Here is a 26,649-nt window from a genome sequence, read left to right on the forward strand (position 1 = left end):
TTAAAAACACGTAAGTCACCATTCATTGTCGACCACAACTGAAACTGGTTTCTTGTCTCAAATTCCATCCAGAACATTCACTGATTTTAATGGAATAGACTGCTCAGCAGCAACATATGTCTTTCTGAAACTATATTTCAAACAAACAGCTGCAGTTCATTTAGCAGAGTATTTTAAACACAACACAGTAAGATGAAGAGCTGCTACATTTGTTGGGGTTCACACACATTTTTTCTTGCCACAGTAAAAACTGGAAAGGTTAATTTCCTAGTCCTATACTAAGGTGATTATTCTCATTGTGGTGTGTGCGTGCCCAAATCATTAATATCAATGGTAGTTATGTTATCAAGATGCCACCTCTTTCTCCAGATTATCAGAGTATGTAAACTACAAGGTTTCAGAGTAGCAGCAGTGTTAGTCTGTATCCGCAAAAAGAAAAGGAGTACTTGCGGCACCTTAGAGACTAAAAAATTTATTTATTATGGGGGGATAGTTGGGGGGGGGGGGGGGAAGACATCTCCAAGTGGGCTCTTTCTCTGTTCTTTGTTTAACATGCTTGGTGGTGGCAGCATAAGGTCCAAGAACAAAAGGTTAAAGTTTGTACCTTGTGGAAGTTTTAAGCTAAGCTGGTAAGAATAAGTTTAGGGGGTCTTTCATGCAGGTCCCCACAGCTGTACCCTAGAATTCAGAGTGGGGAAGAAACCTTGACATGAAAGAGCCCCTAAGACAGTCAAGAGGAAGTTTGTGTGGAAGGTTGGTTTTCTGAGAGTATCCAGTTTTGGAGAGCTCATTCTTAATCTTTCCCTGCTTGCTGTAAATGATGTTGATCAGGTGGTTCCACAGTTTCTTTGAGAGTGTGTGGCACAAGCTGTCAGCATAGTCTGTGTGGTATGCAGATTGTAATTCAGTCCTTTTGGTATGATGTCCATCTGTTTGCATTTGGAAAGGAGGATGATGTCTGTCTGTATCTGTACGAGTTTTATTATAACATTCAAAAACCAGTCAGTCAGAGAACACTTCAATCTCTTTGGTCACTTGATTACAGACCTAAAAGTGGCAATTCTTCAACAAAAAAACTTCAAAAACAGACTCCAACGTCTGAATTGGAATTAATTTGCAAACTGGATACAGTCAACTTAGGCTTGAATAAAGACTGGGAGTGGATGGGTCATTACACAAAGTAAAACTATTTCCCCATGTTTATTCCCTCCCCCTCCTCCCCCCCCCTTACTGTTCCTCAGACGTTCTTATCAACTGCTGGAAATGGCCCACCTTGATTATCACTACAAAAAGGTTTTTTTTCCCCTCATGCTGGTAATAGCTCACCTTACCTGATCACTCTCGTTACAGCGTGTATGGTAACACCCATTGTTTCATGTTCTCTGTGTATATAAATCTCCCCACTGTATTTTCCACTGAATGCATCAGATGAAGTGAGCTGTAGCTAACAAAAGCTTATGCTCAAATAAATTTGTTAGTCTCTAAGGTGCCACAAGTACTCCTTTTCTTTAAACTAAGAGGGTGGCTCCTAGCTATTTTGAAAGTAGTCTGTTAAAATGCAGTGACAAACTTTTTCACTTATGAAAGCGTAACTGGATAGAGCTGTAGAAGCGTTCTCAGAAAGATCATGAAAAAGATCAAAGGGGAAAGAAATGTTAAGCAAAAGGACAGACAAGGTATCACTGGGGAATGTACCAACTCATGCAGACAAATACAGTGCAAATTGCTAAACTGAATTAACAACAAAGAGTAAAAAGATTAAATAAAGTTCAATTGAGTCACTCATCTGAAAGTGTAACATTCAGTACCACCCCACAAGTAAGAGCTTCGGATAATTTGATAATATTGTCATATTGTCAATATGACTCTGGAAACTAATGCATGTCTAATGAATGTTCTGAAGAACAAAGCAACTAAAATATTAAGAAGCCTATTGAAAGAACAAAACCCATATCTCTGACTCTCAGTATAAACCCCGGGGATTGTAGAGAATTTATTGCTGGGTAATTTTGTTAAAGAAATTTAGACTAGAATTACATGATTGGATTGTTTCAATCACTACATTGTGGCTACAGAATTCTGTCAAGCTTTTTTAAAATTAAAAATCAAGAGTAATGAGCACTGTGGCATAAGGCATCCTGTACCCCTACACTTCAAAGGCATAGTCTAAGAAAAGCAAATCAACTAAGGAAGGATTCCTTGTAGTAGCTTGCCTGGGCTGCAAAAGTACTCATTATACTATGTGCTTGCTTTTAAAGTGATGACATGACACTGAAATCAGTGGCTCACAATTGTAGAATACTATACAAGGAGTCTGCAATGTTGAAAGCCCCTCTGATAAAAGCAATCATAAATGTTTATTAGGTAGCCAAGTTTGGAAAGCTATCTGGTAAAATGGCTACCAAAGTAAAAAACAAGTTAATAATCCCTACATATCATTCATTTTGTTTCCATAATGATACTGGAATTTGACAGAAAAAACACAATAGTTTTAGAAAAATTAATAAAGTCAAGTCAATACTTCTCAATCAGTGATACTGAAAGGCAAAACTTTCTGTTCTCCTTTCTGGGTATATGTGGTGGAGTGTGGAAACAGAAGCCTTCTTAGCCAGATACTAAATTCAGAGGTGGGCAAACTTTTTGGCCTGAGGGCCACATCTGGGTATGGAAATTGTATGGCAGGTCATGAATCCTCACGAAATTGGGGTGTGGGAAAAGGTTGAGGGCTCTGGGGTGAGGCAAGAAATGAGGAGTTCAGAGTATGGGAGGGGGCTCCGGACTGGGGCAGGGAGTGAGGGCTCCAGATGTGGGGTGCAGGCTCTGGGGATAAGAGGTTGGGGGTGCAGGAGGGTGCTCTGGGCTGGGACTGAGGGGTTCAGAGGGCAGGAGGGGGATCAGGGCTGGGGCAGGGAGTTGGGGTGCAGCAGGGGGTCAGGGGTGCAGTCTTCGGGTGGCACTTACCTCAATCAGCTCCCGGCAGCAGCGGAATGTCCCCCCTCCGGCTCCTACCTGGAGACGCAGCCAGGCAGCTCTGCGTGCTGCCCCATCTGCAGGCACCACTCCTGCCACTCCCATTGGCTGCGGTTCCCGGCCAATGGAAGCTGTACGGGTGGCATTTGGGGCAGGGGCAGCATGTGGAGCCCCCTGGCTGCCCCTATGCGTATGAGCTGGAGACGGGACATGTTACTGCTTCCGGGAGCCATGGCACGCACGGAGCGGGGCAAGCCCTGGACCCTGCTCCCCAGCAGGAGTTTGAGGGCCGGATGTGGCCCCCGGGATGTTGCCCACCCCTGTACTAAATGCTTTCTGAAGTATCCTTGCTAACACTTTACTGGAGAAGGGGATTTGCATTTCTCAAGACACAGCCCACCCAATTCACTAAAACATTGGCTGCCTACACCACAACTGAGAAGTTCCTTTTTTGTTACAGGTCAATGGGTGACCTTGAAGGAGAAGAGAATGGTAGTGGGGAACTATAGATTTGCAATTCAGTACGTCTTTTACATTGGCTGAGTATACAGAATTTTAAATCAAAACCATCAACTTGTTAAATTTAGATTAAATGCCATCAGCTGTTAATAAAATGGTTTAGCCAAGAATCTGAACAATATATTAATCACTGTAGCTGTCAGTGCTTTTAGCATATTGATTTAGCAATCCTAGTTGCTGTATCTCATATATGACCTAATGTTAGTTTAAATGAGTGACTCTCACATGGGAATACCTTGCTAAACTTAATCACCTTCTACAGTTCAGCTGAAACAAATGATAAATATTCTCCTTTGGACCAGCATCAGCATAATCTCCGATAAAAAGCACAGCTTTTCAATCACCCAATAGGTTCAAATTTTAAAGAATTCTATAGGTCAATTCACAGCACACATTAAAGCTCCTACCCCTTCCAGCCTATGTGTGAGGCAATCCTGCTAGTGAAAAATATTCATTATGAAATATTTAGATTTAAATATGAAATAACTAAAAAAATCTCTATATGGCAACATCAGTGGTACTAGGAAATATAAATAATCCTGTGTTCAGACACGGAGGAGCAGCAAAAGTGGCTATGTTTACTTCACATTCATGAAATACTGTGGTTATTGGCATCATGTCACAAGGCAGAACAGAAGAAAATAGATAAGTCAGTCATGATGTTTGTTGGCAAATAATGTTTGAGAGACACTAAAGTCAGACATACTACTCCAGAGTCTCCCAAAATCTCCTAGCAACATCCTCAAGAGAACAGTGGTAACCATTTTAGTAAGGCCATTTACAACCAATAATATGACCTCATCAAAATACTGGCTAAGGGAAGTAAGGTTTTGGCCAAACTCACCTATATGATGAAGATGAAAACCAGCAACAACAGAAAAGTGATAAAGAAGCTTTTGTGAAATTGAGGACCGAAGACAGCCAATGTGTCAAGCTAGGCAGAACATAAAACTGGGCAAATGATGTATATACTCTATTGATCACAAGAGCAAAAAATCTATAGTTGGTTTAACCTCTGATTGTATTTTAATATATTGATAATCAGTCCATCTCACAGATAACCCGTGGATCCTTTTTAGCTAATTAGACATAGAGCTACTCCCCGTAGTCACATAGTGGACGAAATAAATGCACTTTTTGAAAGCGTCCTTGCATTCAGGTTGGCTTACCTGAATAACTGTACAACACATTCACAAGACAGACAATAAAGAGAATTTAAAAGGACACATGAAAATCTTAAACTGAAGACACAGAAAAAAGACACTATAAACCAGACAAAACCCTCAGAAGTGGAACTACATAGTACAACCAAATAAAATGGAATTTGTAGGGAACATTCAAAAAATCACAGTAAGAGAATCTACATTGTGATTTAAAATGGTACCTTTTTGGGTGCCAAATCACTTCCATAAACAAAGAACACTCCTCCTCCCCACCGGCCCCCCAAAAAACCTACAGTAAAGCAATGTGTAAATTAAATAGAAATAAACTAATAGTAACACTGGGTGAATCTGGAAATTACTGTACGCTAGTGCATAAAAGCCTTGCTGTCTAACAAGTCTTTATTGTATGACTGTGGTGTTATATCACACGCATTTTTTGGCTTACAGAATGAATACAAGGGGAGGAAATTGCACTTGTAAGGGGTTTATTTCTATCATATGTACATCAAAAAGCTTTTGGATGAATTTTGTGCCCATTCAAGCAAGGAGTACACACCAAGAGGCAGAGTGGGCAGGTATGCAAGTTTTCACACATCTTCAACATACTCCAAGATGTATAGTCTTGCTGTTCCTGGGCTTTTCACCAATTAGAGCAAGCCAACTGGGTGTCTGTTTTGTAGAACAAATAGTATCTTGGGAGAAGTTTATGATGAGGCAAAGAGTAACAAATTCATTTCATTTGGGAAGTACTTCAGATTTCAACATTAAACAGGCACAGTATTACGAATTACACCAAATAGTTTGAAGTCTGTCTTTAAGGCAGGAGAGGTTTTGAAGACTTATTTCCCTCTTTTCAGCCCAGTTACTTCACATCAAATTTCTCCAGTATCATCACCATCTCAAAGTGATGGACCAATGTAGCCCAAGATTTCTAACACTAGTACTTATCCAAAATAATGGGAAGGGGAAAGGGGGCAAAAACAAAAATGACTAGAAAATACTGTATAATCGTGCTTGAACCTCACCACCATCCATTTGTTTTAATACAATAATATAAACATGAAGAATTTGTAAAAAAAGCCACCTCAGATTTCACAGATCACGTAAAAGCTTTAGGACCTGATTCTGCAGTCCTAACATGTGAAAAGTCCCACTATCCCCATGTATAAGAACTGCACAACAAAACCTGTAGTTTGCAGTCACAGAGGAAGACCAACACAGAGCTTTTAAAATTCAAAAAGAATTACTACTAGCAATTCCAGAGTCCTGTCTGAGCTAGATGTAGCTGCTTTTCACTCCATGATACTTCTGTCAGTGCACTGTTCCACATATTGAGTAGAAGTCTGATTCAGTTTCAGGAGCTTTCTGCTTTAGCTTTTGCATCATTATCCTCTGCTTTGCTTGTCATTTGCTTTTCTAGATTCTTGAGTGAATCAGGATTGTACCTGTATAGGTAACCATATGGTCGGAGATGATAAATCAAGTATTCCAACTGATACATAGTTATGGAATCAACATAGTGGAATGAAACTGCAAGATCAGAGCAGCATCCAGGACCCTAAAAATGGGGAAAAACAAACAAAAAAGACTCAGAGGACATTTCAAAATGTGCATAAAATGTTAAAAATAATTCTCTCTACAGTGTAAATAATACATATTTGGCTTCACTTTATCAAACAATTCACTTTTATCAATAATTCACACTGCAAAGCCTAAATTTTGCAGGAATAGAGTACTCAGACCCTGGTATACTATTTTGCTTGATCATCATCCCCAAATGGAAAACAACATCTTTCAAGAATGCTTGATGTGCTTTAGATAGTTTCTGTGACAACATGACTAAGAGCATGTCCGGTGTACATGAGCACAGTGTAATTTCTAAAACTCACTAATGTGTTGTGCAGTAACTGATTTGTGTGGACTCTGCTTCCCAGAATTTTCACCCAGGTTTCTCTACATCCACTTTTCCTTACCTTCCATTTTCCTCACCTATTCTCCAGGACATCCTCAGTTTGGTTTCCATATTTCTAATTCAATTGCAAGTCTCCAGCCTTGCAGTTAAAACAAAGATACCAGAAACAGCCAAAACAGCTAAAGTACTTTGTTTAAAGACCTGGTGCTAGCAAGGTATCTGACAGATTTCTGCTTGGATGCAAATAGTGAGCAACAATGGATAACCCCTCAAATTTCTTAAATCTCTAATTTTTCTGCCATCCTGTTTAAACTGAAGCTGCTCAATTTTTGTCCCCAATTTCAATTAAATTTTCAAAATTTTGAAGAAAAGAAGTGGGTTGTCGTTTCTACAAATTACATCCTACATTTTGACCAGCCTTAGTTCAAACTAGCCAAACTCTCACTGGAAAGTCTGTGCACACAAAAAAAAGTGATACTAAAAACTTGACAGAAATTTTAAAAAAGAATCAAAGCTAGTTAACGAGACCCTAATGTGAGGAAATTACTATCCTTAAACTCAGCATGGGAGTTGAGTATGTAAGCATACAATAATGGTTACTGAGGCCAAATGAATGGAAGTAGAAACAGTCTGCCTCCCACTACGGTTAAATGTCAGGGTTCTAGAGTTTGAAACAAACAGGTATTCTTCAAACAATGGAAACTACATTCTTTCTTTAAATCAGTCCTTACCACCAGGTGGATTTTGGGGATCTGCCTACAAGAGATATTATCATCAGCTAGAAGATGACAATGTCCAAAATTGAGCTGTCAAAGAGAAAGTTCTGGGACACATTGATAAATTAAATAGTAATGAGTCACCAGGAACGGAAGGTACTCATTTATGATTTTTGAAGCAATTTAAGAATGAAGTGCTTAAGCTGCTAAAAATATGCAAACTGATTAAAATCAAATTTCTGTGCTAGAGGACTGGAATATAGCAAGTCTCAGATCTATTTATTATTCTTATTTTAGGAAAGTGCTAGGGTTGATCCTAAAATTGTTGAGACCCATAGATTTCGTTTTCAGATGAACTGGTTGAAATGATAAAGATATGTGCTTGTACATCACCTAGCACCATGGGGTGTTGATCCAGGACGATCTCTTAGGCTATACAATGCTACTATGAGTACACCTACCTAATACAACAGAGGCAAATAAGCATGACATCTGGTCAGGAAATTCTTTAAATATGTCAAAGTAATGGACACAGGAGAACACGTAGATATAATTTATTTGGACTTTCAAAAAGTCTTTGACAAAGTCCTTCTGAAGAGCCTAGTTAATAAACTAAACTAAGTAGTCATGAAGTGAAAGGTAAAGCATTGTTATGGATTAGAAAATGGCAAAGAAATAATCAATTTTTAGCCAGGAACTCAGTAGGCTTCCAAAAAAAAGGGCAGCATTTATACAAAAAAGAAAAGGAGTACTTGTGGCACCTTAGAGACTAACCAGTTTATTTGAGCATGAGCTTTCGTGAGCTACAGCTCACTTCATCGGATGCATAGCATATCGTGGAATAGCATATTTCCACGATATGCTATGCATCCGATGAAGTGAGCTGTAGCTCACGAAAGCTCATGCTCAAATAAACTGGTTAGTCTCTAAGGTGCCACAAGTACTCCTTTTCTTTTTACGAATACAGACTAACACGGCTGTTACTCTGAAACCGAGCATTTATACAGTTGCTACAAAACACTCTGTTATATTAGTTATAACTTATAAGTGAAGTAAGCCCTCATGCTTCAGAGCATACTGGGGTTAGGAAGAAGCTTCCCTATTGGTAGGGGAGTTATTCCAGAATTGTCCATTGCTGAAGCATCTGTAATTGGCCACCCTTGGAGACATGACTGGATTAGATGAACCATGGATTTGATATGGTAAAGTAATTCTATTTTTTTTAACGGTAATACTCAGCCTGGAAAGCAGCTAACAGTTTATCCAATATCCTTCAATACTGGATCCTAAATATTATCGGTTTTAATTTGTTGAAGAGTGTTAGCACATTTACACCGTATTCCAACAACAGCAACTTAAGTGGCTGTCATGCCTTTATATTCCACAATAAAGCCCACAGTTACCATGAAGATGACTGTAAAAGACTAAAAACAATATCACTGGTCTCCTACCTGCGTGGACCAGGTATTTGAACAAGGGAACTGACTGCCAAGCACTAAAGAAATTACATCTAGAAGGGTCGGGGGGGGGGGGGGGGGGAGAGAAGAGTGTTTTATATCTCTCCATCCCCCTGATTTGGAATGTAAATACTTAAAGATACATCATACAGGGTATCTATTCAGAATCTGCTGCAACTACATAAATATTTTAGTTATTACTAAGAAGGAGCTAAATATGTCAAAATGTTCATTCCATATGGAGATTTACAGAAATAAAGTATAGAATTTATTGACACCTTTCATATCAAAGCACTTTTCAGGCAGCTTTCACTCACTTGCAACTGAAACACTAATAGTTTAGGCCAGTCTTACAGATCATTCACCAGCAGAACTCCGACTGATTTTGATAGGGCAATGCGCAGAGTGCATGAAAGACTGGGTCCTTTAGCAGTAACTGAGGGAGCATTTAAAGCAAAAAAAAATAAAATTACCAAGACTAATTTTTAACCAGAAGTTCAAGCCTAATAAAAATTTAGCACTTAGTGATTTTCAACAACACAGGAGGGAGTTAGATGTCTCCCTCCCCACTGTGTCTGTGAGAAGTTTCCCCTTATACAATTGTTTAAAATGGTGTATAAACACACAACTAATTAGTCCTGCTTTCCCTCATGAGATACAGATAGTATTGCCCCCAATTCTACAAAATAGAGAAATGGAGGCAGAAAAAAAACAAACCACAGAAATTAGCCCAAGATCTAGTGAGAGTCAGCGGCAGGGCTAATATTAAACCTCAGAACCAATCATATGGTCTCTCCTACAGATCATGCCGCACCTTTAATTATAAATGCTAACCAGTTCTTAAAAAAAAAAAAAATACTATTAGGAGTTTCACTGTTTTATTGTTAAAATATTGATAATCAGGACCTAGGTTTTATATATAATCCTGAAAATAGCACCTCCAAAGTGCCTTCAGGTAGCATGCTAGTTTACTGGCTCAACGCTGCTAAAGCAGTAAGAGTGCTACTTACTAAATCACCAGCACCACTTCCTACAGCATCTACATGTTCCTTGAAAGTTTATCCAAACCCATCATCGTTTAGCTAGTAAGATATGAGGTAACAACTTGATGCGGTATGGCTGCTGGCCATATCCCCGATATACAACTCAAGTCTAACGCATTACACAGATTACACGTTACATGGAACAAGGCTTTTGAAAATACTTGCACTTCTCACCTACAAAAAACAAGTTTTCCACCTAGCAGTTCTACTCTTTAGTAGGGCTCCGTGTCTGTCACAGAGGTCAGGGAAGTCATGGATTCCGTGACTTCCTGCACTTCTGCAGCAGCTAGTGTGGCTGAACCCAGGGCTGCCCAAGCAGCTAGCCCCAGGCAGCTGTTCAGGCAGCCACCCCGGCTGCTGCTGGAGAGGCCCTGGGGCCAGCCGCACCGGCTGCTGCTCTGGTAGCCGGCCCCAGGGACCACCCGAGCAGCGGCCGATGCGGCTGGCCCCAGGGACTGCATGAGCAGCGGCGACGGGAGCAGACGCAGCTCGGTGGCTCCTGGCAGCGGGTCCCCTCCAGAGGTGGCCCAAACAGCAGCAGTGAGGCCCCCTCCACCAGTTGCTGCCATGGGCCTGTGGAGCTCCCCCAACTCAACCCCAAGATTCAATCATGGGTATTTTTAGTAAAAGTCATGGACAGGTCACAGTCAAACAAAAAAATCACAGCCCATGACTTTTACTAAAGACACCCGTGATTAAATCATAGCCTTACTCATTAGAAATGAACACGAGTAATCACAAAGCTGAAAGAAACTAGATCCATTACCACACCCAGATGAGACATTCAGCAGGAGGACTGGCAAAGACATAGAACTATTTTGGTAGTTATCAGTGGATGCTCCTTTAATTGCAGTTTCATGCATGACATTCTCTTCCAAATTTATCAACAGAAAAAAGGATATTAGCTTACAACAGTGGTTTTTGACTCCTGGTGGTCCTCAGACTATGTTTAAGATTTCCAAAGGGGTCCCCACCTCCATTCAAAATATTTAGGGGTTCAAAAATGAAAAAAGGTTGAAAACCCCTGGATTACGTCTGTAAAGATATTTCCCACACCCTCAACACTCTAGGTCCTTGAGATTGGACTAAAAATATGCAGATATAGAAAAATTAAAGATGACCAAAGCTGGAGTAAACACTCACATTAAAAAAGTTAACTTTTACATGCCCATCAACTTGCTTCCGCAATTTCCACTGCGAGACTATTCCATTGACGACTTAAATTTAATGTGTACAATAACTCCTCATTTAACATTGTAGTTACGTTCCTGAAAAATGCAACTAAGCGAAACGATGTTAAGCGAATCCAATTTCTCCATAAGACTTAATGTAAATGGGGGGGAGGGAGATTAGGTTCAAGGGAAAATTTCTTCACCAGACAAAAAACTATATTTTTATATATATGTGCACCCACACAGTATAAGTTTTAAACAATTTAATACTGTACACAGCAATTATGATTGTGAAACTTGGTTGAGGTGGTGAAATCAGAGGGTGGGATATTTCCCAGGGAATGACTTACTGCTAAATGATGAACTAGAATTTGGCTGAGCCCTCAAGGGTTAATACATTGTTGTTAATGTAGCCTCACACTCTACAAAGCAGCACAAATGGAGGGAGGGGAGACAGCATGGCAGAGACACAGAGACACACCCTGTGTGTGGGAGAGAGAGAATGCGCATTGCCCCTTTAAGTACACTGATCCCACTCTAAGTACACTGCCTTTTTAAATATACCAGGATGTTGAGACAGCACCTGCGGCCAGAAAGCTCTCTCCGTCCTGAGACCTATCATGTCCCCATCCTGCTCTATATGGAGAAGGGGTAAGCAGGGGGGCAGGAGAAGGGGGAGGGGGACACCCTGACATTAGCTCCCATTTTCCCTCCCCCCTGCACAGCAAGGAGGCGGCTCCTGGGAACAGCTCCAAGGCAGAGGGCAGGAGCAGCACATGGCACTGGGGGGAGGGACAACTGAACTGCTGCCAATTGATAGCCTGCTGGGCAGCTACCGCACAGGGGAGCTGCCGGTCCACCCTGGTTCCAAGCCCCCACCAGCTGGCTGCAATGGGCTGCATTTCCTGCAAGCAGTGGACAAAGCAGGCGGCTGCCAAACAACATTATAAGGAAGCATTGCGCAACTTTAAACGAGCATGTTCCCTAATAAATCTGCAACGTAACAATGAAATAATGTTAACCAGGACGACTAAGTGAGGAGTTAGTGAAATATATAAAATACGTACAGTATCAAAACTAGTTGTAAGTATGTCTTTTGAATATTGTTTTTTAAACAATTCTTAGACACACAATTTGGACTTATACACACCAACTAGACATGTTCAAAACCAGTTTAGGGGGCAACTGTGTTTAAATAATTCAAAGGGTCCTTCTTAATCAAGGATGAGGACTAAATCAGCTGAGCCCACAGTACTGTACTGAGCTTTGAACAACATACCCACTATCTCTTTTTTAAATATTTGCTTCTGGGAATAAGACAGGACAATGCAAGTTCCAGTGTCATTTTTTTGCCTCTCATCTTAATCATCTATTTTTTACTGTCCTATTAGATTACACTAAAAGTGCTATCAAGATAGCCTCTTAAAAGTGGGACAGAAGATTTTTTTCCATTTACTAAATGGCACATTTTATCACTTTATTATCACAGCCATGCTACATTTGTATACACCAAGAATGGTTTGGTGGTATTACGTGGCAGGTGGGATTTCAAAAGTATTCAATATTAGCCTAATTCTGCTCCCAAATGAAATGGGAGTTTCACCACTGACTCCAAGAGGAACAGTTTCAAAAGCACCCAGTGTTAGTGTAATTCCCACTCCATTTACAGATAAAGTTACCACAGCTATTCAATTTACAAAAAAACAACTAATATTTTAAGATGGAACTTGATAAATTTATGAACAGGATTATATAATGGGTTGCCTGTGATAGCATGGTACTGGACTCAGTGACCAGGAGGTCCTTTTCAGTCCTATGTTCCTGATCTTTAGGTTGTTAATAAGGCTATTACAGAGATTATATGCAAACCAGATTTTCTGAGATATGAGTACCTGCAGCTATCATTACTTTCAAGAACTATATCTCTCATTGATTAGAATGAGATATACAGGTCTCCATTTCTCTGTAAATCAGGTCAACATTAAGAACCTCACATTCAGCTTTAAACTGGTAGAATTTGACTTTAACAAAAAATCGGTTATTGCAATTTAAAAAGAAGAGGTGCTAAAAAGCTAAGTTCCACCACTTACACTCACTGCAAACTTCTCATGTTCCCCTCAACTTTGACAGGCAAGTAGTATCCTCTAAGATTACAAAAGGCAATTCTTTGTAGGGATTCTCAAACCAGCATGGACCATACCTTCAATTTTCTCATGGACCACATATTCCCTCCCATTCACGATTGCATAACCACCCAGTTGCAACTACAGTAATTGACGACATGGAAAGGTAACATTAGAAAATATTTATGTATTTTAGCTGCCTTTTAATGTGATTTAGCAACAGGAAACAAGTAGCCGCCAACATCCTGTGATAAACTATACAGCACAAGAGTTAGATAGAAGAGACCTACTGGAGCATCTAGTCCATCTTTTACGACATGAGAATAGTGAAAGTAATTTCAGATTAACTTATTCTCATAGTACACAAGGCACTTGCTTTCAAGTTTTAATTTATAAATGGAATATATAATGATTCCACCTTTAAATCTGACTCAAGCACTCACAACAAAATCATTTTATTTTCCCAGAACATTTTAATAATGAACAGTTAAATAGGCTATAATCACTGTATATATAAAAATATAACTTCAGAAATGTTCATATAATGAACACAGCCTTTCAAAAAAAAAACAAAAAAAACAAAAAAACAAACTTACCTCTATTGCAGGATAATAATTATAATTCCAGTACCAAAATGTTCTAGGTAGATAACCTCTGATTAAGTGATGTTCTGGCACAAAGGGATGAAAAGTTTCTTTACCACTTGTGTCCCTTGAATCTCCAGCTTCTACATTAATATTCTCCATGCATTTTCCGAGTGCTAGGTCTTCGATAGAAGAGCTATGAGAACATTTGTTGGTTTTAAATGCATTAACAAATCTCCTTAGAGCTTCTTTGCTCAGTACATATCCTGCTCCTCCACTCATGTAGCCCTGTTTCACATAAGGCTTAAACCTTCTTCCAAAGTATATTGGTTGTTCGGGATTGTATTTTGAAAGAAGCCATCTCAAGTTGTCCAGTATAACATACGTGTCATCATCTGCTTTCATAAACCAATCAGCATCGTCAAAATAATGGTCATGTACATACTGGAAGGCTTTAATAGTTTTCCAGTACAGTTGGTCCCTGCCTTCTTTGGTTTCTAGTCCCACAGCTGGAAAGTCTTTATTCTCCTCAGAGCTCATAAATAGTATTTTATTGCAACGTTGGGCCCAAGTAGCCTTAACATGCTTGGCTTTTTTCTCTAGATTCTGAGGCCCAGTCATCACCCAACAAAGTATTTTCACCTTCTGATACAGTCCTTCTGCAATATTTTTGTTCTCATCTAAAGGGGGGGAGGAGAGAGAAAAAGAGGAGGAAAGAAATTCCATGATACATTAGTGTGTTTGCTAAGTAGTAACACCAATGGAAGAGTACAATAGAAATGATTCAGCAATGTGTAAGAAAAAAATAAGTTTTGTTAGCCATTAAGGAAGTGCAAAGAGATGAATGGGAAGAAGTCCAGTATAGATGCGCATCAGATGAGACTTCTGTTTTGGACAACTTTTTTCTGTCATATTTAATACAAGACAAGCCATGTACAGTCCAATTTATATTACCTGAAATTTGGTGACCAACATTTGTCTTCGCATTTTCTTCGGTCTGCAAGACCAAAGTTAAATTCAAGAATGAAAAAATGTAAATTAATTTTCAAATACTTATTCCTACTTAGTTTTACAAGAGAAGTAAAATGGATACTATTAAGATCTTCTCTCAAAAAAACCAAACATAGTTTTACAAAATCTTACATGAATTTAAAAATATTCAACTCAAATTTATTTAAAAATTCTCTGGTAGACTTATGAAGCAAATGAAAACTTTAAAAAATTGACTAAAAAAATAAAATAAAAAAGACTGGCTTCAAATTTTTTATATTTTATTTTTTTAAACAGTCCGTGCTAAGTAAAAAAATATCAATGGTGAAGAACAAATTAGATTTTTTAAATGTTTAGTTTTAATACCTAAATGTTAATAATTACAAACTTATTTTAAAATAACTGTCACCAACTACTGAAACTGGTTTTCAAGTTAAAAGCAGCAAGACAGACAGAAAAGGCAACTTGTCACCAGAAAACAAATTAAATCTTTATTTACTGTAAGGAGACAAGAAATAGATTCTGCAATACTCCGATAAAAATCATCATTGCTGTGTCTGAAATACTCTTCATTTCCAGATACACTGACAACTTAATCAGAGAAAAGTCTACACCTATTTAAGGTTTAAAAACTCATGCACCAATTCTGCAGTTGGACCCAAGCAGATGCACCCCTGTACCTAGGCATGGTTTACACTACAATTAGTTCAACTCAAGCCAGCTTACGTTGACCTAAGAATGTGTCTACACTAAAATTGTGCTCCCACTGACATATCTGCCCCTCAATGCCGACTTAATAACTCTACCTCTCCGAGAGGCAGAAAATCAATGTAATTAGGTCAACGCAGCATCAGGATAGACACAGCGTTGCTTTCATCAACTGTTACTAGCTTTCAGAGGCCATCCCACAATGACTCATGCTGACAGTCCAATTGGTACAAGCACTCCTGGTGAGGACATGCAATGCTGGCACAAGGAGCTTAATGTGGACACACAAAATCAATTACTGCAGCAGCTGTATGCTAATATAATTTAGGCTGACATAATTTTGTAGTGCAGACACGCCCATAGCGTCCCATTGACTTCAACTGACAACATTTAAGTCAATGAGATTCTATTCAGGTTCAGATCAGATTGCAGGATGAGGTCCTAAAAATGTTTGTTTACCTTTATACAAGGTCAGGCCAATTTTCCTTACAATAATTTACTATAATAGTGTGCACATTTCAGAGAACAAACAGGTTTGCATGTGTTTTTCAGTTTAAATACATTTAGTTTTAAGTTACTGATTAGTGGCCTGGCTCTGCAAACCTTAACATAAGTAAGTACCTTACTCACATAAGTAGTCTCATTGCAGACAAGATTGGGCCCTAAATTTTATAGTTAATCAGTCTGACAAAATATATCCATTGTAAAAAAGTGCATGGAACTGCAAATAAATATGGTTATTTGTTTTGAGTGCCTGAGAACAACAAAATTAAAGTACAGTAGAATTAATTTGTTTTTGAATGAATATGGCTTTGGATTCCTGATTACCCTTTTCACCACCAATTAGCTGGAATGTATTTTTTGGTTATGAGATGATGTCATTTAATTCCCCCATGAAATTCAGACCACCAGCCTCACTTCATTCTATAAGTTGCCTGTGTTAAAATGAAATGAGGGGGAGGAAAGAAGCAAACAGCCTCCCCTTGAAGATCTAGTGCAGGGGTCTCAAACATGCAGCCTGCGGGGTTATTTTCTGCAGCCCGCCAGCTCCCCGTGGCCCCCCCGCCCCCACAGCATTTACCTAGAGCAGCTCAGCCTGGCCCACACCAGGGGCAGGGCAGGCTCCTTGCCTGCCTGCCCTGCCCCCGCGCCGCTCTGGGAAGCGGCCGGGACCTGCGGGGGTGGGGGGAGGGACGACGACACAGCGGTCTGTGTGTTGCCCTGGCCGCGGTTCCCCGTTCTGGGAGCTGCGGGGGGTGGTGCTTGGAGGCGCCGCCAGGACAACACATAGACCCCTATGCCCCCCCTCCCCCAGGTCCCGGCCACTTCCTGGAGCAGCGCGGGGGCAGGGCAGGGCAGGCAGGGAGCCTGCCCTGCCCCCAGTGTGTGCCAGGCCGGAGCCCGCCCCCTGACCCCCTCCTGCAGCCGAACCCCCTGCTACACCCCACACCCCTCCTGCACCCCGACTCCCTGCTGCACCCCAAACTCCCTGCCCTGAGCCCCCTGCACCCCCTGGGGGCAGGGAGGGGGCAGAGTTGGGGTGGGGATTTTGGGGAAGGGGTTGGAATGGGGGCAGGGAAAAGGTGGGGCAGCAGGGGTCGTCAGTGATGCAGCCCTCAGGCCAATGTACTAGTCCTCATGTGGCTCTTGTGGTCATTTGAGTTTGAGACCCCGATTTAGTGGGTAGAGCAAAGGGCTGGAAGCTAGAAATCTTTAGCTCTATTTTCTTTGCTGTCACAGATCTGTATAACCTTAAGCAAGTCATTTAACTTTTCTATGCACCAGTTTTAATACCTGAAAAATAGGTATTTATCTGCCTCACAGGATTGAGGTGGTTTGGTTAATGTTTGTGAAGCACTCTGAACTTACACAGAACTTTTCATTCAAGAATCTTCAAGTATTATATAATGACATTAAATACTACATGCTTCAGACAACCATGATCTATAGCATTTTTCCCCTCCCAAAACGTAAGCCGCTTGACTGATCAGGTTTAAAGAATAATGGGCTACTTCTAAAGTTTCACTTTTATTTTAAAAACTTAATCACAGATTATAGATGCTCCTAAATTAGCTTAAGTAAAACTAAAAAGCAATCTAGCTGCCTATGAAGTACTATGTGTGTGTCAAATGAAAAAAAAAAAATATTTGTTGTAGTTTACCACTTAAGAAGCTCCAGGAACCAAACTTTAAACCGCTACCTCCATTTCCAAGTCTGGATGCAATAGTTGGCAAGTACTGGGCTCTCTGAAAAATCACTCTTATTAGAAAATGCAAGTTAGTAAAGAAAAACCAATCATTCAATGCCTTAGGAGGGGAAACCTACTTGATTGTATATTTTGTGTGTGTGTGTGTGTGTGTGTGTGTGTGTGTGTGTGTGTACACACATGGGATAAGAAAAAAACTGGTGTATAAATACCTACAAAGAAGAAAGAAAAATGTTAAATTGGAACATAATGTTCCCTCTCCTTTTACGTTGTACAAAACATAAATACCTTGATGCTGCCCAGCATCAGCATTGAAGTTCATTTGTCCTTTCAGCTGATCACTTCCAGTTTCTTCTGAGTGTTCACCATGGGGATCATTGTGAAGAATATCAGGTTGGATCACAACCTGTTTTTCCAACACTATGCTAAAGAGCATGTAACATGCGAAAAATCCTATTGTTGATCCAAATGTGAAGGTTAGAAGATTCAGCAAAGATTTAGAAGAGGCCATTTCCTGAAGGCAATGTGCTGCCAAGAAAGAAAGGAACATTAAGTTTTTCTAAGCTAAGTAAGGGACATATAGAGGAGTGTGAAAAAAGAAGTCAAGTGACAAACTCAGGGCCTGATTCTAGAACCCTCATTCATTCAGAACTCCCATTACTTGAACAGGAGTCTTGGGTGACTAAGAGCAGCAAGATTAGAACCAAATATTTATTCCTTTGTATATAAAATACAGGAGAAGCATTTTATATATTATATAAACACAGACAAGGACATTTGAAAGACAAAAACGTAGCGTGTGTACAGACACAGCCACAAGTTTGCATATTACAAGAGTTAAGGACACAAACAGTAAATAATAATAATAAAAAAAAGATGTCGAAAAAAATAAATCTAAAAATACTCCCAATCCCAGAATTAACTAGATCTTATCTCTGTGCATTTTTCTATCAATGTCTTGTCCCCCTCCCACCCCCAAGAAACAGAGGTGTACTGTCCTGAAAGTCACCAAATACAGGCTCTGATGGGACAATGAAAAGTAAATTCTAAAGTCCAGGAGCCCACCCTGAGAAAGCCCTGCTTTCCCCCTTCCTCATATTTTAAAGAGAGTTGTTAGCTTGGGCATCCAAGACAGGATGCATCGGAAGAGAAGCACTCTCTCAAACAGCCAGTAAAGCACAAAATGAGTTATTACAAGACAAAACCAACACCTTAAAGCTTCTGCTGAAATTCAGCTAGTAGATTTACGTGTGCTTAATTCTTTGCAGGATTGACTTGAATTTCAAGTCAAATTTCTTTATGAGAAGAAACACCCCATTTCTTAGAAATATTGTTTTCTGTTTTTGCTAGATGCTTGAGAATTTCTTGGATGACCCAAATGTGCACATCAATCTTAACAGCTCTTAATTCACAGTCAAATCTTTAAAAAAAGATTTTTCTCCCAAATGTGAGTTGTAGGTATTAAAAAAAACCCAAACACACACAATGGAGGGGGAATAGGGGACACAGAGCGACTAGCATGAGGAAGGGATTGCAAGAAATATCTGAAACAGAGAGGATGGAAAGGTGGCATTCAGAGAGCTTGTGATGGGGTATGAGGAATGCAAGGAGCCCCTATTGCATGCAATAAGCTTAGTGTACAGAACAACAATGTATGGAACCCCCTAGTTTTTTTTAAGAAGTTAACCTTAGATTTGACTTCACTTCCAAATAAGGAAAATTTTAAATGTGTTATAGTCTCAGCCCAATCTGTAAGGATGAGCAACTCACTTCCAAGCAAGGGTGGTTTTATGTCACATTTTTTACATTACGGTAAAGCGGCATTTAAAATGCTTGTTCTATTGTCTGCAATACATTTGGTCTATAGAAGGGCTATAATTACTTTTTGTACACAATTTATTAGAGAAGCAAAATGCCAAGGAGTTCTTGAGGTCAAATCCTGACATGATCCGGCAAAAACTTTCACACAATTGTTATTGTTATTATTTGCATTACTGTAGTGTTTGAGTGTCTAGTTATGGACCAAGACCCCACTGCGATTTGCTCTGTTTGTACAGCACACAAAGACACTGCCTGCCCCAGAGAGCTTACAATCGGAGTAGTACCATTAATATCATTGGGTTTATCATGTGTATAAAGTTAGGCATGTGTGCAACTCCTGGAAGGATTGGGGTCTATGTGAGCCATTTACTATGATCTTGTACAAGCAACTTCAACTCCTTCTAAAAAAATTAAAATGTCACTGAACATCAGATTCTACACGAGAGCTAAAATTTTTTTAAGAATGAACTGTACACAACAGCCTGCCATTTTTTTCCCTAATAAAAGGGCTAGGAGAAGCAACTAATGGTAGAATTCAGACAAATGAACATAGAAGATATATTAGAAAAAGCTAATAAAATAATATTTCTTCTGTGAATGCAAACTATAAGTTATTAGTCATACAGGGATGGCACTATTTCTCATCTTCCTGAACCAGCAATTTACGCCACTTAATGTAGAATGATAGAAAACAAAGTACGTTTTATATTTTTGTTTTTCACTGGGTTCCTGCCAAACTAATTAGACAGCTACTTGAAGTATCACATAAACTAGCTCACGAAAGCTCATGCTCAAATAAATTGGTTAGTCTCTAAGGTGCCACAAGTACTCCTTTTCTTTTTATAAACTTCAAGACTGTATTGGTCATTAACTGCTAGGAAAGAACTGAAACCGAAAACAAAAATGCATTAGCAGTACACAACTTGAGATAAAATGGGGGGGGGAAGAAGGCATTCCATTAAGCTTATAACAGCAATGAGGACCTCTGAGTTGGGGATTTCCTAACTCCATGGTTCCCAAACTTGTTTTGCTGCTTGTGCAGGGAAAGCCCCTGGCCTGGAGCAGCAAACCCTGGCCACTGGGAGCCGCGATCAGCTGAACCTGCGGGTGTGGCAAGTAAACAAACCGGCCCGGCTTGCCAGGGGCTTTCCCTGCACAAGCAGCGGAATAAGTTTGGGAACTACTGTCCTGTTAATGACTAGCTGGAACATTAACTCCACCTCACCACAGCAGCCATTAATCCCTAGAAAATATTCGCAAAAAGAAAAGGAGTACTTGTGGCACCTTAGAGACTAACCAATTTATTTGAGCATAAGCTTTCGTGAGCTACAGCTCACTTCATCAAAGTCTCTGTGTATATAATGTCTTCTGCAGTTTCCACAGTATGCATCCGATGAAGTGAGCTGTAGCTCACGAAAGCTTATGCTCAAATAAATTGGTTAGTCTCTAAGGTGCCACAAGTCCTCCTTTTCTTTTTGCGAATACAGACTAACACAGCTGTTACTCTGAAACCTAGAAAATATTCTAGGCCTTCACCATTAAAGCTTTAATACTTATTTATTGCTTCAGATAATGAAACAAGCATTTTAATGATTAAAATTCCTTTATATACACACACACTAAACTATGCTGAAATTACTCCAAACTGCAACATATTACTATATTTTAAATCAAGTGATTATGGAGCCTTTATGCACAAACTACTGCAGGAATTCCCCAGCTGAGGGCCACACAGATCATTCTGCAGAAGTTTGATAGCTGCACCAAATTTGTATATCATAGACCTGAGTGCAGCTGCTCTCATCTGTAATATGGAAAAGTATGATGTGGAGATTATGGGTCCCAACATATGATGCTTTATTGTGATTAAGGCAGCCTTCACTTGGATCAAGGTGGAGTACTATACTGGGAGCTATTTTTACTATCACATCTCCACCTTAAATATCATGGTGGTACAAGCCACATTATAGTACCCCCTGTGATTTCCAGCTGTGAAAAGACAATGACTTGATTTCTAGTGCTACTATTACAATCTGATCTGTTATTAATCTCAACACAGAAAGCAAGAGGAGTTGAGCTAAATGCCCTCTGATAATCAAATATATAGGATTTACACACAAAAACTGTAACACTGCAAACTGTTCATTGTATTAAAATATTTGCTACAGTGCTTCTTTCTGGATGGCCCCCCCATCTGCTACCAGAGAGACCCTCAAAACTGACAAGACGACAATGAGAGTGCCAGGATAAAGTGTGGCCACCAACACTTAGGACTTAAAAAAAAAAGTTCATATTCACATGGAACAACTGCAGGACTTCACAAAAGAACACACACTTCACCTCTTTCACACTTAATATTAGTTGCCTCTTTTCCATGCAATTTAAATGTTCTGTTTTAACAATCACTGTTAATATTACTTCTTGGAGCACTATATCATTTCAGAATGATTTTTTGTAATTTAAGATATTTTAATATTAAGTTACAGTTAAATATTTAAGTTGAATATTAAGAACTCTATGTTTGGGCATCAGTAAGTGCCTTAAAAAATGTCATAAAATACATTTTCCGCTTCTTAATGTTTCCAATATGTGTGTTCCTGAAAAATATTAATCATGTCTGGAAAACACTAGTGTTTATTTTGGCAGTATTCCAGAAGTAGTATTTTGGGGGGCCAAATACTGGGACAGCATTTTTGAAAAATACAGCATTGGAGCCCTCCTGCTTGATATACAACTTAAACTATCCTCCCAACCATTTAAATAGTTTGTTGTATATTGATTCTGAAGACACTAAACAGTCTTAGAGAAATTAATGTTTATGCAGATTTATAGGCAATATTTTGCCATTTATTTTTATATAATGCTAAGATTTGAAGTGAGTGAAAAATGTTTTTACTTGCCAGCAAAACAAAAGGAAGAAGTGCTTTTTTTAAACACTTTTTTGCATTACATTACAGTGTCTGACCAGAGCAGATCAAATTATACAAAGGAAAGAAAGATCAGCTCTCAGATATTTAATAACCAGCCCTCACACCCATATTCTTTATTTAATTACTTCTCTGCAAAGTGATTTATTCAGATGGCTCTGCTTCTTAATGGCTAAGACAAGTACAGAATCTGTGGAGTAGCAAAAGTCTCCAGTTTGCACCCATAGTGCTACCTTACTTCTTGTTCTTCTTTACATCAGATACAAATTAAAGGGTTGATAAACTACAGTGGCCTAGGGCCATATTCAATTTTGTACCTCATTACAACTTTAGGAACATTCCTGCAAACACTTACACATACGTAATTTTACTCATGCGAGCAGGCCCATTCAAGTCAATGGGACTGACTGCCTCCTTAGTGTTTTAAAGTGTTGTCACGGTTTAAAGGAAGACTGTCACCTTAAATTTGGTCCAAAATTTAAGTTGTGTAAAGACGAGCTTTTATAAAAACCCCAATCCATACAAATTTACAGAATTTATTCAAACTGTGGAAAAATATTTTTAAAAACAGAAGCATTCTCCTGCCTTGTTTGAAACCCAAACTCAGCGCTATGGTGATACACAGCATGGCTGCCACCCTGCAACCTGTTCTACACAGCCATATCCCGGTCAATAGAACTCCATGAAGGTTTTAGAGTCTGTCCACGCAAAACATGACTGAGGCCTGCAAGCAAAGTACAAGGTAATTAACTGACTTCCTTTCTCTGAACTGAAAGAAATATAAAAACTAAATGAAGAATATAAAAAGTCACAAGTAATCTGGATTTTTAAAATGGTTATTTATGCTTGTGGCTATTTCCTTTGTATTATTTTGTGTATTTTTAATTTATGGCATCGAATCATAGAATATCCGGGTTGGAAGGGACCTCAGGAGGTCATCTAGTCCAACCCCCTGCTCAAAGCAGGACCAATCCCCAATTTTTGCCCCAGATCCCAAATGGCCCCCTCAAGGATTGAACTCACAACCCTGGGTTTAGCAGGCCAATGCTCAAACCACTGAGGTACCTAGATCCTAGATATTTTATAAATGTGTAGAGATATTTTTTTTTTACTTACGTTTATAAAAAATTAAAGTGTTACTAGCAACAGTTAAAAGATTAAGGAGTCCGGTGGCACCTTAAAGACTAACAGATTTATTTGAGCATAAGCTTTCGTGGGTATAAACCTCACTTCTTCAGATGCATGGAGTGAAAGTTATAGATGCAGACATAAATATACTGACACATGAAGAGAAGGGAGTTACCTCACAAGTGGAAGACCAGTGTTGACAGGGCCAATTCGATCAGGGTGAATGTAGTCCACTCCCAACAACAGATGACGAGGTGTCAATTCTAGGAGAGGCAAAGCTGCTTCTGTAATGAGCCAGCCACTCCCAGTCCCTATTCAAGCCCAAATTAATGGTGTTAAATTTGCAAATGAATTTTAGTTCTGCTGTTTCTCTTTGAAGTCTGTTTCCGTTTCCTTGCTTACAGACAGCCCCCCAACCTGAAGCAAATACTCACCAGCAACTACACACCACACCACAGAAACACTAACCCAGGAACCAATCCCTGTAGCAAACCTCGTTGCCTACTCTGTCTCCATATCTACCCTAGCAACACCATCAGAGGACCCAACCACATCAGCCACACCATCAGAGGCTCATTCACCTGCATGTCACTAATGTTATATACGCCATCATGTGCCAGCAATGCCCCTCTGCCATGTACATTGGCCAAACCAGACAGTCCCTACGTAAAAGAATAAATGGACACAAATCAGACAACAGGAATGGTAACACACAAAAGCCAGTGGGAGAACACTTCAATTTTCCTGGACATTCTATAACAGATTTGAAAGTAGCTATACTTGAACAAAAAACCTTCAGAAACAGACTTCAAAGAGAAACAGAAGAACTAAAATTCATTTGCAAATTTAACACCATTAATTTGGGCTTGAATAAGGACTGGGAGTGGCTGGCTTATTACAGAAGCAACTTTGCCTCTCCTGAAATTGACACCTCGTCATCTGTTGTTGGGAGTGGACTACATCCACCCTGATCGAATTGGCCCTGTCAACTCTGGTTCTCCACTTGTGAGGTAACTCCCTTCTCTTCATGTGTCAGTATATTTATGTCTGCATCTGTAACTTTCACTCCATGCATCTGAAGAAGTGAGGTTTATATCCACGAAAGCTTATGCTCAAATAAATCTGTTAGTCTTTAAGGTGCCAGCGGACTCCTTGTTGTTTTTGTGGATACAGACTAACATGGCTACCCCGATAGTTAAAAGATTGTCCATTTAATTAAATGGAAACACATTACATACACAACTAGGTTCTCTCTAGGGTTAATTCCACCTCATGTAGTGTAGTTTATTAATAATAATAATAAAAATAAAAATAAAAAAACCCTAAGATAAATACTCTGTCAGAGTTGAATACTTCAGAATGAAATTGATCAATACCGCCATGCTGCTAATACCAAAGCAATGACAAACAGAATGATCTCATTTTTAAATAAAGATTTGATAAAATGTAGTTAGATTTTGTAAATACAAAATCTCATTTTAAGAAGCTACAGTACTGTACACGTAGAAGTATAATACATTAAATTAAAAACTACACATCAAAACAAACAATTCCACCATGTGTGTTCACTCATTAATAGGGCCCTACCAAATTCACGGCCATGAAAAATGCATCATGGACTGTGAAATCTGGTGTTTTGTGTGCTTTCCCCCTATACGATACAGATTTCATGGGGGAAGACCAGTGTTTCTCAAATTGGGGGTCCTGACCCAAAAGGGAGTTGAGGGGGGTGGGTCACAAGGTTATTTTAGGGGGGTTGCAGTATTGCTACCCTTACTTCTGCACTGCCTTGAGAGCTGGGCAGCCGGAGAGTGGCAGCTGTTGGCCAGTCACCCAGCTCTGAAGGGAGCACCCTGCCAGCAACAGTGTGGAAGTAAGGATAGTAATACCATACCACGTCACCCTTACTTCTGCGCTGCCGCCTTCGGAACTGGGCGGCCAGAGAGCGGTGGCTGCTGACTGATGGCCCAGCTCTGCAGGCAGCTGCACAGAATTAAGGGTGGCAATACCAAACCATGCCATCCTCACTTCTGCATTGCTGTTGGTGGCAACGCTGCCTACAGAGCTGGGCTCCCAGCCAGCAGCCACCGCTCTCCAGCTGCATAGCTCTGAAGAAAGCGTTGCTGCCAGGAGCAGCGCAGAAGTAAGGGTAGCAGCACTACAACCCCCCCTACAATAACCCTGCAACAACCTCAAGTCCTTTTTGGGTTAGGATCCCTACAATTACAACACCATTAAATTTCCACTGAATGCATCCAATGAAGTGAGCTGTAGCTCATGAAAGCTTATGCTCAAATAAATTTATTAGTCTCTAAGGTGCCACAAGTACTCCTTTTCTTTTTTCATTAAATTTCAAGTTTAAATAGCTGAAATCATGAAATTTATGATTTTGAAAATCCTGTGACTCTGAAATTGACCAAAATGGACCATGAATTTGGTAGGGCCCGACTCATTAACTCACAAAATTTGTTCATCTTCTATGGGTCTCATTAGTGTGAGTCAATGAGTTTCAGCTGATAATGAAGAAAATTTTACTTAAAAATAGTCTGATAAATTTTCTTTCTAAGGAAAGGTAGGTACCTGAACAAAAATACATTCGTAGCTGGTATAAATACAAAGAATCAGAATTAAGTAAGTTTGAGAGACATTTATTTTAAAGCTGCTTTCAAAACCTAAAACTATGGAAATAAAAAGCCTATTACCACCACCAACATAATCCCATTTTTTAGAAGAAAAATCTTAGCAGAAACTTCTCTTCCACCGGCCAAAATCTGGCACCCTTCTCTTGGCAATAAATTCACCTCCCCATAAATGCCTCAGGCTGTTTCACTGACCCTGATCACTACGAAGGGCTGGGACTCCCGGCCAGGAGTGATCCGGCCTGGGCCTGCGGCACGGGACTCTGCCTGCCTCTAGGGGAGTCTCTTCCCCCGCTCTCCTCGCACAGGCGCCGAGAGGCGAAGCCGGGAAACAGCCTCTCGCTCGCCGGAGAGGGGCGAGCCAGGCACCTGCTCGTAACAGGGGTCCGTGTCTCCCCGCGCCACGCCGGGCCTCTAGCCGGCTGCCTGGGTTACAGCCCCCGCTGCCTCAGCCAGCCCCCGCCTGCCGCTGACAGGGGCCTCCCCGGGCTCTGCCCCGACAGCCGGCGCCGGACAGACCGACCTCTCCGCCCTTGCTCGGCCGATACAGACCCCGCGACGGCTCCCCTCT

At 40.1% G+C, this 26,649-nt stretch overlaps 1 protein-coding gene across 6 annotated transcripts in view; it reads right to left on the reverse strand.

The window, feature by feature from the left end:
• Window positions 1–5,033: 5,033 nt before the first annotated feature.
• The window catches only part of C1GALT1 (core 1 synthase, glycoprotein-N-acetylgalactosamine 3-beta-galactosyltransferase 1), a 31,056-nt gene continuing 9,440 nt past the window's right edge, over window positions 5,034–26,649 (reverse strand). For 2 of the 6 annotated variants that reach the window (XM_043541157.1, XM_037890623.2), the window contains exons 2-4: window positions 17,852–18,091; window positions 13,672–14,339; window positions 5,034–6,210 (exon numbers count right to left, since the gene is read on the reverse strand). In XM_043541157.1, the coding sequence (XP_043397092.1) occupies window positions 6,007–6,210; window positions 13,672–14,339; window positions 17,852–18,074 (1,095 nt within the window). In that variant the 5' untranslated portion in view covers window positions 18,075–18,091 and the 3' untranslated portion in view covers window positions 5,034–6,006. Of the gene's footprint in view, window positions 6,211–9,043; window positions 9,174–13,275; window positions 13,321–13,671; window positions 14,340–17,851; window positions 18,092–23,614; window positions 23,746–26,273; window positions 26,620–26,649 lie in introns of those variants that run through there. The other 4 variants (XM_043541159.1, XM_043541158.1, XM_043541161.1 and 1 more) reach the window with 4 other exon arrangements.

This window comes from Chelonia mydas, chromosome 2 (genome assembly GCF_015237465.2).
Source record: "Chelonia mydas isolate rCheMyd1 chromosome 2, rCheMyd1.pri.v2, whole genome shotgun sequence".
Lineage (NCBI taxonomy): Eukaryota > Metazoa > Chordata > Testudines > Cheloniidae > Chelonia > Chelonia mydas.